At 31.4% G+C, this 19,500-nt stretch overlaps 1 protein-coding gene across 2 annotated transcripts; it reads right to left on the bottom strand.

The window, feature by feature from the left end:
- Nucleotides 1-3,698: 3,698 nt before the first annotated feature.
- LOC111638352 (zinc finger protein 317-like) lies at nt 3,699-16,719 on the bottom strand. 2 transcript variants are annotated; one of them, XM_023384047.1, is made up of 4 exons: nt 16,454-16,719; nt 11,749-12,030; nt 5,261-5,476; nt 3,699-4,129 (listed from the first exon to the last, which is right to left on the bottom strand). In XM_023384047.1, exons 1-4 carry the CDS (start codon nt 16,661-16,663, stop codon nt 3,785-3,787), a joined length of 1,053 nt encoding a protein of 350 aa, XP_023239815.1. In that variant the 5' UTR covers nt 16,664-16,719; the 3' UTR covers nt 3,699-3,784. The 2 variants fall into 2 exon arrangements, with proteins under 2 accessions (XP_023239815.1, XP_023239816.1); XM_023384048.1 differs by lacking the exon at nt 11,749-12,030.
- Nucleotides 16,720-19,500: the final 2,781 nt, after the last annotated feature.

Below are 19,500 nucleotides of genomic sequence, written 5' to 3'. Positions count from 1 at the left end.
ATTCTGGAAACAATCGTCTATAGTGGCCAATGGAAACAATTGGTTTAATACGAAAAATAAATTATTCACAGCGGAATGATCTAAGACAGCGATAGTACTACAGGCAATGGAGAATTGGCAGTTCCTGCGACAGTAAATTCAATATACAAGAATATATCAGACATTTCTCATCACTTTCAATTGAAAATATATTTAATGTTTTTGCTTGCATTTTATTTACAGTAAAGTAATTGTAAATATAAAGTGATAAAACAGAAAATAAATAAAGACATGACACAGAATCTGAAAATATCAATAACGTTTATTGAATTAATCAATTTAAATAAATGCAGTTTAAACTACATATATTAATTAGGAAATTGATAATTTTTTTAATTAGACGTTAATTTGAAATTTATCATCATTTAATTAGATGTGTTAAAAATTTGCAGATAATCATTATTAATAAACGAAAAAAGTCTAACGCCGATTAATTTAAGATTGGGGACTTGAACACATTAAGAAAATTAAAATTCACTTTTAAATAACTTTCAGTTATCAATGGCATTAATTTTTTGGTTTAATGCAAGGAAAAATGAAAAATGCCATTCTCTTGAAAATCTGCATCACAACGTCTAAACATTTTGCAGGTTCCTGAAAAAAGTATAAATATTTTAATAAATCAAAAATAATATAAAACACTTTTCAAATATCTGAATATAGAAAAGAAAATATTATAGGCTTATATATAAAGTGTTTTTTTGTTTGCAGAAATAAATAATTGTATTCGGCATCGATTAAAAAAATCTTTTAAACTTTACAAATATTTCCCTGTAAATATGTTTAAAACACTCCAAATTAGTAAACAATTCATTCAAAGAATGAACGTAAATAAAATATATGTGATTACTGTATATAAATTTTCAATATTAATTAAGAAATTAAATTACACCACAAAATAATCAAACGATTAGAAATGGCATGAAAATTCGCTATTAGAAAGACACGCATTGTAATTTCTAAGTGTTACTTATAATTATAATATTACTTAATTGTATAAATTTATCTTAAGTGGTAACATTTCTGAACGTTTTCAAATAAAATAATTTTGCATAAAAATGATTAATTGTCATAATATAGTTCATTTACAAAATCTCAAACAGTTTAAATTAGTAAATTAATTGTAAATTTAGATTAATATTAATAATATTTTCAACCAGATTAAGTACAGTATTTCACGATTATTGCAGATTTAGAAATGTCAATTTTATAAAATGATTAGTTATAATATTAATTTACAGATATTATTTATAAATATCGACAAATGTAGAAATAATAAATCGTTTTCTTACGTTTTTAACAGATTCTGAAATGATTTCTGCTCCAACGAAACTTTTATCTTCCTCATTTTTCGCTTTTTGGATATGAATATCCTTTGTGAAATTCTCAGTTCTATTCTTTGTTGGATCTTTGTTTTCTTCCTCACTTTCTTCTGCAAAAAAGACAATCTTACTGTTTAAAACTTCTCTCTTAAAATTTCTATTGAAGCTATAAACTGCTGCATCAAACACGAGAAAGTATAATTAAGATTGGGCCTGACAATGTATTAAAACTTGTCAAAACTACTTAAATACATAAATCTGCTTTATAGCTAGCAACATATTATTATTTTTAGAGTAAACTATTCCAAAAATTTGAGAATTCTTCGAATATTAAAATAATGTTTGGTTATACAAATGAAGAAAAGCATCAAAGAGATAAATATAACGTATCTTACCGTTACATTTTATCACTGGAATTGTTTCCTCGCCGTTGCCAGGTGTTATCATTTCATCTGTGTCTGATGAATCGCATGTTCCATTATTAACATCAATTGTTGATTCAAATACATCACCAATGCAGTTTTCATTGCCGATATCATTTAGTGACGATACGTCAATCTCAGTATTGACCTCATCAGATTTTTTATTGGAACGAAAACCATTATCATCTTTATTTAATGTACTACTTGTTTCTAACTCATCGCATTCTGATAGTTCGGATAATTCTCCTTCGATATAATAAAATTCCTCTTCCTCGTATATTACTTCTCTAACTAACGAAGTTTCTTCTAAATATCTGAAGGCATATTTTAGTGGTCTTACGTAGAATTCGTCCTTTATCCACGCAGGAGGCATATTCAGGAGATCGGATTTCGTTGGAAACTAAAATTTAATTTTGAAATATTTATTAAGATTTAGTAAATTCCCACATTCAATTAAAACTATATTCGATAGTTTTTAGTAAATTTATTTAATAGCCTTTAAGAATATTTTCTAGTACATTTTGCCAATTTTGATCGAGTGATTTTTATAATGTTTACTGTTATTACATTGTTGTATTTATCAAGCGATATAAATATTAGGAAATTTCCCGAAAAGAATAATGTAATCATATGTAAACTTACAGCAATAGAAACTTCGTCGACACCGAAATCTTCCGAAATTACGTCAATTGCAGTGTCTTGTATTACGTTTATTGTTGTTTCAGTTTGTTTAACTCGCTCCACATTTTTTTCGCTATTGAAAGATGCAGAATTATTTTCATAACAATCACTTGTACAGGAAATTACGTGTTCTGATTCCAGTTCTAAAGCAAAGACAGGGAAAAAGAATAATCAAAAAACTTTATTTTAGAGCAATACAAAATGTTAAAAACAAATAAATTAGAAGTTACATATAAGTTATCTATACTGTACTCTTTTGTACCGACTAATTTACTATTTATATTCATTTATATACTTGATACAGTAGAACCTCCATAATCCGGACCTCCATTATCCGGATTTTCGATTATCCGGATTGTTCAAAATAAACAAAAATTTTACGAATTTGCTGATTNTCCGATACTCTGACAACTGACTGGTACTTGACAAGAATTGTAAGGCTTGCGGTTCAACCGCTGGTGCCCGGGCACACAGTACACAATATTTCGGCAAGACAACGCCAGACTGCACGTTGCACGGCGAACTGTTACTGGCCCGAACGGAAATCATATTCTTCCCTGATCACATACCCGTGGGAGCGTGTATGACGTGAGGTGCACCAAGGGCCACCAACGTATATCTTAAAAGACACGCGTGCTGCAATAGACGCAGCTTGCAAACGGATACGTGGGGAAACCCATTAACTACCTCGTCAATAGTATGACAGGCCGTAGAATGGCCCGTAGGGGCCATATTCTTTACAAAATAAATTGGTGTTTGTTGCTTATATCTTTGTTTTTACAATCATTACGTACTGTACTTGTGTTACCTCTACTTGTTCTGCAATGTGTAGGTGGCTATGCGCCTTCTTTCGTAATGTTGCGATTTTACTTTAGAAAAATGTATATAAACACTGAGGGTTTACTTCGTAAAACACCGTATTGTTCGTGGGATATCCCCAATTCTCGATTCGTGTTAAGAGAAACCGTGTTAGAGGAATTCCTTGTTGTACGAGGAATACCTGTATTTATAAATGTTATATCAATAATTACGAACGAGACTAATTTTATTTGGAATTTTGATTGGTAAAAATTATAAAATTTATTAAAAAGTTTGAATATTAATTAAAATTTATACTTAATTTAAATGACTACACTACTTTCTATATTAAATATAAATTTCTAAATGTCAGGTGTACTTTATTATTAATTAAAAGAAAAGTAAGAAATAATTTATAAATTTTAATAGTCGGTAAAACCATGATAAAATCAAAAAGAATTTCGAAAAAATATCGTAAAATAAAAGCTGCTTAGATATTTTCAACACGATAAAAAATGTTTCTTAATGAAACTCTGTCACATGTTCTTTAAGAGAAAATTCGTCACTAAACTTTACTTTACACAGGACACATTCCAATTCACCTTCGCCTATTCGTAGTTCGGGAAACAGATCTAAAGATGACAATTGTTCCAATAGTGTTTCGAAGTTGGTGTCTTCACGACTACCTTCAATGTCATCTGGTAGGCCAGTTATCACTTCAGAAATGAAGTTTTTACTTTCATTTGAATCTGATTGAAGAAAATATCCGAATAGTTCTTCAACCGAATCAGTTTCTACACTAAAACATGGATCGTATTCCCTCTTCTTACTCTTACTTGTAATTTCTCTACTATCCTCTTTCACTTCCTGAAAATATACGTGGATTAATATTTAGAATAGTATTAATATATTCCGATGTATTTTTACATATTTAATGTACAGTTTTAAAATGTTTTAAGAGACTTGTCCTGCAAATAATTCTACAAAAACTCTGGCAACGAAGAATGTGTGACTTTTTCTGCTGTTAATAATTATAATTTTAATAAAATTTCATATCTGTTGCTTAAACACTAAGTAGTGTAATTAATCGATTATTTGCCGTTTCCTTTATCTTTTATTCTAGTTCAGTTGATCAACTGAACTAAAATAAAATATAAATGAATTACAAATAATCGATTAATTACACTACTTGGTGTTTAAGCAACAATTAAGAATAACGACACGGTTTCAAATTATCAAAAAAAATTATAATTACAGTATTATATTATTAATTATAATAAATTAAATTAGGTGTTACACCATATGTTACGAGATTTCACTATTAAAACTTATATTATTAATTATAACAAAAAAGCAAATTGCCGAACTTTAAAGATAGACACGAGTTTTAAAACAACGAGAGATTCTAAAACCCATTGCATGAAACATTAAACGACATTTTAATCATGTCACAACAGCCAGAAAAGTAACAAAAGTGTACAAATTTCGGATAATTACAATACTTTCCTTATGTTATATTATTACGGACGAAAAATAACACTTTAGATTTCTGTGTCATCATGATAATTAGACATTACATAAGAATTTTAATTCATCACTACTCAAACTGTGCTCTGGAAATTAGAATAAAAGCAAAACTAGTCCTTGAACACAAAGTTTGAGAAACACTGTTTTAGTTTGTTTCTATTTATTAAAATATTTTGGAGTAGGATGAGAATTACGAAAAAAGGACGACATATACTATGGTGATTGTGCAATGATAATTCTAATTGCAACTTGCCTCCATCAACTCTGTTCTCAGATTATTGTGCACCGAAGTTTTGAAATATTTGGAAATTTTATTAGCCGTTCATACAAAAACAAATATATCACCGATTATAATTATTACAGCATACAAGGAAATAAATAAAAAGCCACACGAGACATATTCTTGGTCAGTTCAAGATCGGACATGAAAAAACAAATTTTTGTCAACTTAAAAAATATTTTATGCAGTACCTTGAATAAGGAAGGATTTTTGTCGACAGGATGAAATTCGCAATTATCTGTATTTAAATCGGACATTCTTGTAACTTCATTCTTACAGTTTTCATATTCATAAGATTCTTGTTCAGTGTCAGATGTTTTGTGAAGTTTTAAGTGTATTGCACTCTCGGAAATTTTTCCACATCGGCCACAATCAGATCGTTTGGTGTCTGGTTCTTTGTTCGGACTCTAATAATAAAATCGTTTTAAAAATTACTATTAATACACAATAAATAACGAAATTAGTCTTATTATTAATTAAGAGCTATGTGTTTTAAATTTAATATTTTCCATATTTAAATACTATACAGTTTATAATAAAATTGTATTTTAAATTGAAAATAAACATAGTATATATGTATATAGATATAATATGTATATGAATATAAATTGTTCATTGCTATTCCCATACGTCTGAATCTGTGGGATTTATTTTTTATTGTTGGTTACTCTCCTACAAATAAAGCATTGTGTTATAACAAATAGAATAAATGTAGATACTTTTATGGTAGAGATTTGCAGTTAGTGGGAAAATGCCAGAGTTTAACAGGCTGTATGTAGACTTTCAACAGTCATATTCAAAGGTGAAGATGTAGCATGCATCGAGATTATAAATCTGTTGGCTGTAAGTTTTCACCGTCATAGTAATTTAAATTAGGTTACTTGTAAGTTACTCAGCAGCATGCTTTACCTTAAAATATAAACAAGGATCACACAAATACTCTACGTCTAGATTTACGAGACTAGTATTCTCATAGGGATACTAGTCTCGGGTCGGAACTATTCCAGACTAGGATCTACTAAAGAACAGTTCCACATCTAGTGTGGAAACAGTTCGGGTGGTAACTACAAACGCGTTTTTCTTTTTTGCTTTTACCAATTAGTTTTGAATATTTTAAATTTATATTATTATTAAAGTTTGTAATTGTTTGTTTTATTAATAACTTGCAGACATGTTCAATATTTTCCCGCCAAATAGTAAGAACGGTAAACATTAAAATGAAAACCATTTTACTAAATTGCCAAACGATCGCCTAAATATCGGGCTATTATATGGCTACTTAAATGATTAGAAATAAAGCAATTTGTCATAAGAGGTGGGCGTTAGGCGCCATCTCGTAAGTAAATTAATAATTAAAATTAAATAAATAAATAATTAAATTAAATTTAGAACCTTCTGGAATAAAAGAACTGGCCCGGGACGGGCTTGAACCCGCAACCTCCGCTTGCCGTGCAGTGCGCTACCAGTTACGCCACCCGAACCCCGAGCAAGCCTTCGCTTCCAGAGGTATATTAGATTAGATATAACCTTACTTGGTTAAATACATTACTGACTGGAGACTACTTCATCGCCCACGACCCTCAATGGCACTCAACCAGCTAACGTAACACCCGGCGTTACGTTAGGGTATTACGGGATAGTATACGTAATGTATACTATCCCGGATAACTATACGTAATGTATACTATCCCGTATACGTAAAGCCCGGATAGTATACGTAATGTATACTATCCGGGCTTTGTGTTTTGTGACCACAATTGCGTTTGTTTCAAAGTAATTTATGCCATTCGTTTGCCCAACAAACCCTCTCATTTGTCCACTGTTCAAATGAAATTAATACCCATTTAAATTATGGCCAGTTTTATAAAGAGCATCTAAACTTGCATTTTTTTCCAAAACTGCATCGTTTGTTCGCTTATATTGAAAAAATGTATGTTATACGTTTCTCAAACATAAGCTACAACCATTGAGATGTCAGCGAGTGTATTTTTCGCGATAACTTTTGTTTGTTTAAAGTACAAACAAATGTAGAGAGGAATTCATTTGTGATCTTTTCTTTGAGTTTTTATTAAATGGTCATGCTAAAGCTTGGCTACTTGCGGTACACAATTGAAGAGATTATTTCCAAAGTGTCGTATTGCCCAGAAATACAAATTTTCAAAAACCTCAAAATTTAAATAATTGCTTTAAATGTTAAGGTAAAAACTTAATTTTTGATACAGAGCTTTATTTTTATATTCTGTATATAGGTTTAACAGTGAAATAAATTTCGAGGCAAAGGAAATGGTAGTTTTGGTACTTCAAGTCATGGACTTCGCCACTTTGGAATAAAATTGCAGTATTTAAATGGGAAATGTACTAAAAGCAACAAATAGATTGTCAAAAACTTTTAATATATAAAAACAAATAAGAATATACAAAATACGATACAAAACAATGAAAACACACGAACCTTGTTCACACGACTGAACATAATAAAAAAAGTGTAAAAAACTATACTAATTCCAGAAAAAATAAAATAAGTCAATGATTACATAAAATTAATAAAAATCATATTGTAATTGTTCTGTCACAGTATTCATTTAGAATCAGTCACTTTCTAAACAGGAAAACACTTTCTGTAAAATGTCATTGCAGTATGCCCATCACTTATTCCCATTTATTTAAAAGTTTCTTCACATCATCTATCTTTTCCAGCTTAAGTTTATTCTTCAATGGTAACAAATCAACTAATAGATAAGACCAATTTTTAACATTGTATGTTTGCACATCCCCAATCGATCAGAAAATCAAAAAACTGCTGTTTGCAACAAACATATTTATTCTGATTACTTTCATTTCGGATACTTTAAAATTCATTTTTGATTTAATGTGTGAATGAATTGCAAGTTTCCAATTACCAAGTTGCCAGTCTTTACCAAGAATATGAATTTGTCCTATATGTTCAAAAATTTTATTGTAGTTATCTGGTAAAAGAAGTAGTTCAGCTTTTCTTAACATTTTTTAATCCTTCCAAAGGCCTTATCTATGGGTAAATAATGGTAACCCCGCACCATATATTTATCTCAAAAATTACACTATACATATCTGAAAGTTTACTTTGCATTACTAATAATGTGTAGTTTTTGTTTTGTGCGCTGCATCCATCACAAAACCGATTAATTTTTTTCATTTTTCGATTTTTCTTACGAAAATTTCTACAAAATAAGGAAGCGATCTCTTTCTAGCGCATTGACTAAATACTTTTAAACTTTTTCAGAAAATGTGGACGTTATCAAAGAAAAATGAAGAAAACAATCCAACACAATAGCATTTACACTTCAGAAAGCAGTCGTTGACTTTGTAATTGGCTATTATGGAAACGCGACAGTTTGAAATACAAAACGAAAAACGTCACATTTGAAAAGAAATCCAATTTTTTAATACATTTTTCAACAGAAAAAACACCCATTTCGGTAAAAAAAAGTATTGTAGCAATACAGAAAAGCATTATCAATGTGTTGATGCCACGAACTAATAAAAAATAAAAAATGGAGGTATGCCACTTTGGAAATACGCTTTTCAATTCTTTTCGCTGTTGCTATAAAGTAATTAAAATGTGATGATAATTTCTTCAAATGATTTATAATGAAATAAATCTGTAATAAACGCACCGCCAAGTGCGAGTTTGAAAACCCAAATATCGTTTTATTAAAAATTACATTGGCATCGATACAAATTCTTGATAGTAATAGTGATAGCTTCACTATCAAGGAACTAGTAATAGTGATGTCAAGAATTTTTCACCACTATCACAGCTTTTGACGTCAAAACGATGACTTTACGTCCCCGATATCATCACTTTCCATAGCCAAATAATTATGAATATAAAATGTAGTCATTGAATGAAGGTTTTATACTTTTTGTGTTTCGTAAGCATTTAAATTTAAACGGTAATATTTTGAAAACGATTGTTCTACGCGGGCTTGACGGCAGTTTTTGAATCTGTAACGTTTACAGGTATGTTTTTTGGAGATATCGCTGGATTTTTTTTATTTCGTTTGTTTTATAAACAGTTACATTAGTTCACTCGTCTACAGTGTATTTATCCGTAGAAGATTATAAGACAAAAACCGTCACTTACGTAGCAAACTTAGGATTATCCATAGTGATTTACCGTAATTTACATAATCGTATAGGCACATACTTTTTTTTGTCATAACAAGCGCAAATTCAATTATCACTGCTATGCCGAATTTGTATGTGAACGATATTGGATCCGACAGGAAAAATAATTGCAGGAGTTTCGATCTAATTTGGTGGTAACATCGAATAATAATAAGTGTTTGGTAAAATACGAACATAACAAGTCGTTTGCAAATTTTCTAATTTTCTGTTAGGGGCTGTCCGTACGATAACGTCCGCACTTTTCTTGAAATTTTTACTGTCTTTTTATCTCTTGTCCCAGTTTGTCCAAGTTTCCGTAACTTCCTACTCTCTTCGGACGTTTAACAAAACTAGACCCCCCCTTAAACCTTTATCAATTTATGAATGATACATACCATAAATATAAACGATACATATAAGAAACTTTGAATATAATAAAATTTATAAGCTGTATACAAGGGCGGCCCTAGGGCGGTGCGAACGGTGCGACTGCACCGGGCGCCGTCATAGTAAAGGCGCAGAAAATGCAACGATAGATCGTCTGCGAAAAAATAAAACCCGATCACCTTATTACTACTTAACCCTACCCGCCAAAATATATTTTATTTTTTTTCTTAATTTGTTTCAATTTTAAATTAATTTACCATGTAAATTTGTCTTTTGCGTGAGGTGAGAGTTGTCTGTGCCATAGCAGTTTAAATAAATATTGTTATAAATATTGCCTTATGAAAAAAATTAAATAAATATTGCCTTATGAAAAAAATATTGTTTTTTTCCACTGTCATTGTTCCTCATCCATACTAGTACTATGCTATAGATTTTACACAAGAGTGAGCTGGGTTGTGAGAATATAAAACATGATCCTGAAATGTGTGCTATATTTCCATAACCTAAAATTAAGAGATTCCATCGACGGAGGGGAGGGAAAAAAACGTCAACAGCTTGCGATACGTCTGAATTAACAAATGTCAAGTTAACTCTCCATTTACCGTCGTTATCGTTTCTCATCCATAATATTACTATACTAATCTTTCGGAGGTCTGCGTTAATAATGTGAAAAATGTACGTTATCAGTTTAGTCTCTACAGGGAGGCGCCACAATGAGATCTCGCACCACCTCAAAACCTGGCTACGGCCACCACTGACTGCATATAATTTAATAACATAAACGTTCGTCCACTAAAGCTCCACGCCCCTTGTCCGACTTATCGTAATCTCCTCTTTCCCTTCCAATGTGGACAGCCTATGAAATAATTGTTTTTTCATTAGCAGACAGTTCAGTCCATAATTTAATTTGAATAATCCGTAATTTAATAAAACTGAAATAATGAAATTAATCTCACGAGATGTTTTCAAAATTGAATACCTATCCAATAAACGACAAACATGCAGTGGATCCTTCTAATTTCCAACAATCCAGAGATAGTTCCGATCAAAGCTGCTTCGGACTCCAGACTAATAAAAACAGCTCCACATCGAGTAATCACACAGTTCTGGTTCCGGAACTACCAATCCGTAATCTTAATTTTGTAAATTTATGAATACAGCTTTTAACGAAACGGTGAAATCTTTATCTGGATTTGAACATCAAACTAGTTGACAATGTCCCGCTACTTTTAACGTACTGTTATTATGCCGAAGTGTCAAGAAAATCAAGTCAAGAAGACAGTGGGGCATTCAGATTTCACGGAAGTCTATATATTTTCTCCGAGTCCCGGAGAATAATTCGGTGAAGATGAACCAAAAAACTAACAGAAACACTTCCCGATAAAACATAATAATTTCGTGAAACCGTGTAGTACAACAAAATAAGCAGTTCTGAGAAACCGTTTCGTCAGAATAGTTTCACAAAATCAGTTCCAACAGTTCTAGTTACAGCAGAAGCGGAAATGAATTTCTTCCATCTGTAGTACAGAGTTCGAACATTATATTAATATAGACTAATACAATTTAAATAAGTTCAATATTTTGTTGTATAAAACTTTAAATTTTGTCAAAAAAAAAAACAAAATAGAATTAAAATGACATACATAATGACGAGTGGACATTTTTAGAAACGGAAGTTTTTCTACCGATGGATAAAAGACTTTTTAGGTGAAATGAAATGCATGGATTAAAATCAATATATCGGGAACGAATGAACGGAACTCGTTGGAATTTGATACACAAGTCGAAAAAAATCGCACATGACAACGATACTGGTGTATTTTTGGTTTTTTAATAAAATGTCAATTGGGATAGAAAGTGTTGTAATTCCAGTATAGTCAGGTTGGCTTTGTTCAGCCGTTCGTTCGATTGCTCGCTCGCTTACTTGACGGCTTGCCTCTACCCAGCCTTATGATTAGTTTCAATTTTGGTTTTATTCTTGGATTCTGTAAATTAGCGAAGTTACATTGATTGTTTCACAGCACGCATAACATTAATTGTATGTATCCTGGTATAATTATGCCGCATTTTTTCGCTTTACAAATTTTGATTAGCATAACTAACGAGTAGTAAGCATAATAATATAGAAAACTCTAATAATACTTACTTTAGAAACATTTCCTTTAGGGTGATGCACAGACATGTGTTGCTCGATATTACTTAGCCACAAAGTAGTAAATTTGCAACCTTCGTAATCGCACGAGAATAGTTTTTTTCTTGAATGACAGTTTAGGTGATTTCTCAGTGTGAAGCTATTGGCGTATCGTTTACTGCAAAGCTCACAAACATAAGGCCTTTCGTCAGTGTGTCTAAGCATGTGGTTTTGTAAATACGCTTTTTGCCGAAATTTTTTTTTGCACACGGTGCATTCATATATGTTGTCTTCGTCCTTTAAAAAAATTCGATAAACAAAATTAATTAATAAATGAAAATCTGTATAAGAAATTATGAAAATAGTATAAATTATTATCTAAATATATAAAACTAGCTGTTACCCGCGAGTTCGCCCGTGCTAATTTTGCAAGCAAATCCTATTTATATTCAGTATTTCAACAACTATAGTAATTGCTATATAACACCTACCGCTAAGAACGATGAGAATTGCTGAAAATCAAACGAACTGTTTTCAATTTGATCAATTTTCTGGGACGTTTAAAATTGTTCTATAATCGAACCAATATGCAATAACAAATTCGAATTTAAAACGGTTCGAACATTTCGTTAAAAATTGAAAAACGTAATAAAACTTATAAAAATGTCTGAAATGTTATCAATTTAACACACTGAAGTACTCATTGAAAACTAAACGTAGTTAAAAACAAAAAATCGCATCCAAAGTAGTACAGTAAAAGCCATTCTTCCGGTTAATCGTTAATCCTCTCCCTCTCCCCCCGCGGGGGAATGTCGAAATATCTGTTCTTAGTGTGCGTTTTCGTGACGGACACTAACTGTGTACCAAATTTCATTTCTTAGTTCAGTGGTTTGCTCTGGGCGATGATGAATTAATCACTCAGTCAATCACTCAGTCAGTCAGGACTAGTAATCTAAATGTATAAAATTACTTGTCCTGACTGAATGACTGATTTATCATCGCCCAGAGCAAACCGATGAACTAAAAGAGGTGAAATTTGGTACACAGTTAGGATACGTCATGAAAACGCACACTAAGAAAAGATTTTTCAAAATTCCCCCCACGGGAGGAGAGGATTAAGGCTTAACCCGAAGAATAGCTTCTACTGTACTATTTTAAATGCGATTTTTTGTTTTTAACTACGTTTAGTTTTCAATGAGTACTTCAGTGTGTTAAATTGATAACATTTCAGACATTGTTATAAATATTTTTATATATTTCGATTTTTTAGCCAAATGTTTGAGCCGTTTTAAATTCGGATTTGTTATTGCGTATTGGTTCGATTACAGAACGATTGTAAACGTTCCAGAAAATTGATCAAATTGAAAACAGTTGGTTTGATTCTCAGCAATTCTCAACATTCACAGCGGTACGTGTTATATAACAATTACTATGGTTGTTGAAATACTTAATATAAAAAGGGTTTGCTGGCAAAATCCGCGCGGGCCAAGTCGCGGGTAACAGCTAGTAGTATATAAAAAGATTGTAATAAAATATGTAAAATATGTACAGTAGATTCTCGATAGCTCGAGTTCATCGAGAATGATGACACAAACTGAACTATTACAATCGCGAAGTGTACAAAATATTTATATGTTAAAAAACAGTAGCAAGTTCAATTCAAGTCCTTATTACATATACTGTACCGTACCTTAGTTCGTTACAAGAAGGTTAGACTATAATTTAAAAGTAAAGTTAGTAACATTTAACAAATTGACATAATATTAATATTTATAGATTAGTACCAAATAATACAAAATAATAATAAATCTTTGAAAAGCACGATAAATTAGTTATATGCCTCTAGTTCTTAACTTTTTTTTATCTGCTCAAAGCACAATCTTATTACAGAAAATCCTTGTTAGTTCGAAATTCAACGAACAAAACATTCGCGAGTTAGATTAATCAAGTTTCTAGTTATTCGAGATTTACATATTTCTGTGCAACATGCCAAATGCCATGTAACTCTTGTGGTTTATTTAGCAAACAAAATACGGCTACAAATACAAAACTCTATTTTCGTCAAATTAATTCGTTAATAATTAATAATATAAATAAACTGCAGGTAAACAGCGACTCATTATCATAAGCTGAAATACAACATCGACTAATTTGCAAGTGCGTCCAGTGAAATGATCAAAAATGACTTAAAGTATAAAATTGCCCAATACTTGTTTGTTTAGTTAAGTTACGGCAACGCAACGCTTGGACGATCTGCTTAGAGAAATGCCTTCCGGGAGGTCTTTTTAAAGGTGACTGGTCCCTATGATGGAGTTACAGGCGTGGAGAAAACCCGAAAACTTCACGTGGTGAGGCGCGAACTCACGACCCAACTCCCGGTGTTCATGGTAAGGTACTGCTCGGCCACGCCACTGTGGCCCTTGCCGATTTCTAGTTACTCGATAAAAAAATCATGACACATGCATGCGAAGTCATTTAGTAACATGTCGGTGAAGCGAGTAAAAATTCATCGTCAATTATAGTAGCACTTCGAACTAACGATTAATTTTTCGGATAAACATAGAAATATGATATTTGGAAAAATTCATATCTCATTTACAGAAAAAGATAGGCAACAACTGTGAAAGGATTAGACCATATACCTGAACATCAATGGCACTTGTAAAATTGAAACCGCATAAAATTGCAATTAAGATATATTTGTTTCAAATAATAAATAAAACATCTAATCAGCAGTCTAATAACGGGTTGGTTTTTTATAGAAAAATTATTTATTTAAAGTGTGTATTTAGTTTGGTTTAGATTGTTACGACAACGCGTGACGTGGGTTATCTACCGAGGAAGATGACCCCGGAAGAACTATTGTGCGAAACTGGGTCCAATTTATACGTAACACAGATGAAGAAATCCCGGAAAATTCGACGTAGCAGCCCTTAGGTGAGACGAACCCACGACCAACTACCGGTATTCAGTGGTTTTATCAATTGGGCTACTTGTAAGCAATGCACTATATTTACATGCAATATATTTTTGTGTGTATGAATGCTTCTTTGCTGTAGATCTGTAAAAGTATAGCTGATTGGAACATTATATTATTAATTCTAAGTTTTGGAAGAAAAGATAATAAATACAAATTCATATATTAACTTAATCTGAATAATTATTCAATGGAAAGAAAGGAAATGAATTTGATCGTCGTTAACTTTAATTCACTTATAATATATAAAAATAAATTTTAAGCAAGAAAATAATAATAAAATATACGTATATGTTAACGAAAATCTTAAAAAAGTGTCATTTTGGATACGTCAAACGACACAGTAATTTTAATATTGATGCCGGCTGTTTAAGCTGAAGATACTCAGTGTTTTCACGAACAGTAGTAAATTACTGTATATTTATATTACTGAATAATATTAACAAAGAAAAATATTCTTTCTCCATAATATATTATTGATTATATTAATAATCTACTTCAGTGTTTTTCAACCTTTTCGAATAAGCGACCCCTTTACAAGTTAAAAAATACTGGAGACCCCCAGGGCCATATTAAAACTATGTCTGTAATTTTAGAATCTACGTGTTCAAGTTTTTTTCTGTGAGACCTAAATATCGATCAAAAAACCAGTTCTACTGTAAAATAAACAGGCACAACCTTCTCACTGAGGGTGTAGTTTTTTTTATTGTAGTGTAGGACCTACAAACGCTTGTCTTTTTTTTAACCCGCGACCCCCGTTTTAGGCTTTGGGGCCCCCTTGGGGTCGCGACCCACAGGTTGAAAAACACTGATCTATTCAACAACATTACTTCTAAAGTAGTTGCTTACGCCGATGATAATACGTTTTTAAACCGTGACCCTAATGTGTAACAAAATGACTTAACATCTTATCTACTGCTTTCAACAAGGCGAACCTAAAAATTAATATTTATAAAACTATTGCAACGTGTTTTCAATTAGTTCACAATCCGCCTCTCCCTCTACCTTTTACTGAATAAATTTAGCAATCTACCTTTTACACAGAATTCTGATGTCACTAAAGTCAGACTCGGTTTGCCTGATGTGAAAAACAAAGAATTAAATACTTTGATCGTGTTTAAATTAAACTTTTAAATATTTTAATGAATTATTAAACAACTATTGGCGTAAACTACGCAAATTCACTATTTGCCACGTTTACACACTTCTTTTTACAGTCTGTTATTAACTCTCGAAGATCATTTTGATCGTTGCATAGAACATACGTCTCCTGTTGAAAATCATTTCGATTTCTCAAAGTCCAATAGCATTTGTCAATATATTATTCATTAATATCGTAAATTGCCCATTACACAAGTGAATTTATTACGCTTAATACCCTCTGATTTTATGAATGATTCCAGATTACTCTTGTCAGTGTGAGGTTTGAGAGAATCTTCTTCCACAGAAAATACTAGAAACCACAAACCACAGAAATATTTTAATGTTATAATCCCATTAAAAATAACAACCAAAATGTTTCGATTTTTTAAGGTAATAATAATTATTGGTTATTAATTAATTTTATGCTTGCTTTCCTTAAATTAGCAAAGTTTTATTGATTATTTCATAACACTTATAAAATTAATTATATCTTGTATTTATTCTGATATAATTATGTTGCATTTGTTCCTTTAATGAATTTTCTCAACGTAACTACCGAATAATAAGCATAATAATATAGAAAATACTAGTAATACTCACTTTAGGAACATTTCCTTTAGGGCGATGCACAGACATGTGTCGCCGGATACTAGTTAGCCATAAAGTAGTAAATTTGCAACCTTCGTAATCGCACGAGAATGATTTTTCTTTTGAATGAGAGTTTAGGTGCTGTCTCAAATAGGATCTATCGCTAAATCCGATTTTGCAAAGCTGACAAACATAAGGCCTTTCACCAGTGTGTCTACGCATGTGCACTTTTAAAAGGTATTCCTTCTGAAATTGTTTTTTGCACACGGTGCATTCGAATTTCTTGTTTCGATCCTTTTAAAACAATTCAATAAATAAAAATAATTAATTAATAAAATTCTACACATTAACTCAAGATTATTTTAGTTACATTCTAAAAATAAATTTTTAAGACAATACAAACAATGTTTGAGCCCTTTTCGCTATTTATATCTTTTTATTCCAATCCAGGAAGCACAGAAAACAAGGGACTTGAAGTAAAAGTTGTAAAAACGACAGACGAAATATTATCAAACAATTTACACTGTTTTACACTGACGTCGACCTGTTTTTGTATGCTACGACGTCTACAAACATTAAAAATCCTTCAAAATCCTTCACGACAGCATCCATGTTATGTAATCGCATTTTAGCTGAGAGTCCTCTAATATAATTCTGCGCTAATATGTATAATTATGCAAATAATTTCTGGGCTGCCCGAAAATTCGCCAGAAAACTCTCAGCTTCAGTGCGGTTGTTTATGCTTCCTGGATTGGAATAAAAGGATATAAATAGAAAAAAGACCCAAACATTGTTTTTATTGTCTTAAAAATTCTTATTAATAAAATTATTTAAGATACTATAAATTATTATCGTATATCAAAACGTTATAACAAATTATGTACAGTAGATTCTCGACAGTTCGAGTTTATCGAGAATGACAGAAACTGAGCTATCAAAATCTGGAAGTGCACAGAATATTTATACAATAGAATACAGTAGTAAGTTCAATACAACTTTTGAATGTAGAGGAGAAGGTGGTATTATGGAACCTCATTTTCAATATAGTGAATTGTAAACAAGGTATTATAACTACACCCACATTTTTTGTGCGAAAAGTACTGGTAACTATTAAACTAAATGTTCCTAATTGAATTTTTCGCAAGTGTAACCATAAGTATGATTTTTAAAGGCTTCTGTAAAAAAAGTCACAAAGTAGGCTTAGGGAAAACCGGGTGGTAATATGGAACCTTAATGTATGTTTTTAAAAAATTCTTTAATGTATCTGTTACCGTTAAAGCTCGAAATCCGTTAATGTGCACATTACCTAGCTAATCCGCAGATTAACTAGGGTGACCCGTTAAAGCTGCGAAAATTATTCCATTTCTCAAATTACCTAGGAAATGCTCAGATTATCTAGGTAATCCGCAAATTACCTACTAGGCACTCGGTAAAGTGAAAATAAGATTTTTGCTGGAACAACAGCAACGTTTCTGTATGCTTAAATTAACATAAAATGTTATTTATTTAATTTTCAATATCTAAAGAATCAAGTTAATACAATCAACAAATTAGTTGATTGAATCAAATCATCAATCAATNGCGTTAGGCGCCATCTCGTAAGTAAATTAATAATTAAAATTAAATAAATAAATAATTAAATTAAATTTAGAACCTTCTGGAATAAAAGAACTGGCCCGGGACGGGCTTGAACCCGCAACCTCCGCTTGCCGTGCAGTGCGCTACCAGTTACGCCACCCGAACCCCGAGCAAGCCTTCGCTTCCAGAGGTATATTAGATTAGATATAACCTTACTTGGTTAAATACATTACTGACTGGAGACTACTTCATCGCCCACGACCCTCAATGGCACTCAGCCAGCTAACGTAACACCCGGCGTTACGTTAGGGTATTACGGGATAGTATACGTAATGTATACTATCCCGGATAACTATACGTAATGTATACTATCCCGTATACGTAAAGCCCGGATAGTATACGTAATGTATACTATCCGGGCTTTGTGTTGTTGTGACCACAATTGCGTTTGTTTCAAAGTAATTTATGCCATTCGTTTGCCCAACAAACCCTCTCATTTGTCCACTGTTCAAATGAAATTAATACCCATTTAAATTATGGCCAGTTTTATAAAGAGCATCCAAACTTGCATTTTTTTCCAAAACTGCATCGTTTGTTCGCTTATATTGAAAAAATGTATGTTATACGTTTCTCAAACATAAGCTACAACCATTGAGATGTCAGCGAGTGTATTTTTCGCGATAACTTTTGTTTGTTTAAAGTACAAACAAATGTAGAGAGGAATTCATTTGTGATCTTTTCTTTGAGTTTTTATTAAATGGTCATGCTAAAGCTTGGCTACTTGCGGTACACAATTGAAGAGATTATTTCCAAAGTGTCGTATTGCCCAGAAATACAAATTTTCAAAAACCTCAAAATTTAAATAATTGCTTTAAATGTTAAGGTAAAAACTTAATTTTTGATACAGAGCTTTATTTTTATATTCTGTATATAGGTTTAACAGTGAAATAAATTTCGAGGCAAAGGAAATGGTAGTTTTGGTACTTCAAGTCATGGACTTCGCCACTTTGGAATAAAATTGCAGTATTTAAATGGGAAATGTACTAAAAGCAACAAATAGATTGTCAAAAACTTTTAATATATAAAAACAAATAAGAATATACAAAATACGATACAAAACAATGAAAACACACGAACCTTGTTCACACGACTGAACATAATAAAAAAAAGTGTAAAAAACTATACTAATTCCAGAAAAAATAAAATAAGTCAATGATTACATAAAATTAATAAAAATCATATTGTAATTGTTCTGTCACAGTATTCATTTAGAATCAGTCACTTTCTAAACAGGAAAACACTTTCTGTAAAATGTCATTGCAGTATGCCCATCACTTATTCCCATTTATTTAAAAGTTTCTTCACATCATCTATCTTTTCCAGCTTAAGTTTATTCTTCAATGGTAACAAATCAACTAATAGATAAGACCAATTTTTAACATTGTATGTTTGCACATCCCCAATCGATCAGAAAATCAAAA

This window comes from Centruroides sculpturatus, unplaced genomic scaffold, assembly GCF_000671375.1.
Source record: "Centruroides sculpturatus isolate CEXI.00-Female unplaced genomic scaffold, Cexi_2.0 scaffold1045, whole genome shotgun sequence".
NCBI classification, from domain to species: Eukaryota; Metazoa; Arthropoda; class Arachnida; order Scorpiones; family Buthidae; genus Centruroides; species Centruroides sculpturatus.
This window is presented reverse-complemented; position numbering and strand designations above follow the sequence as displayed.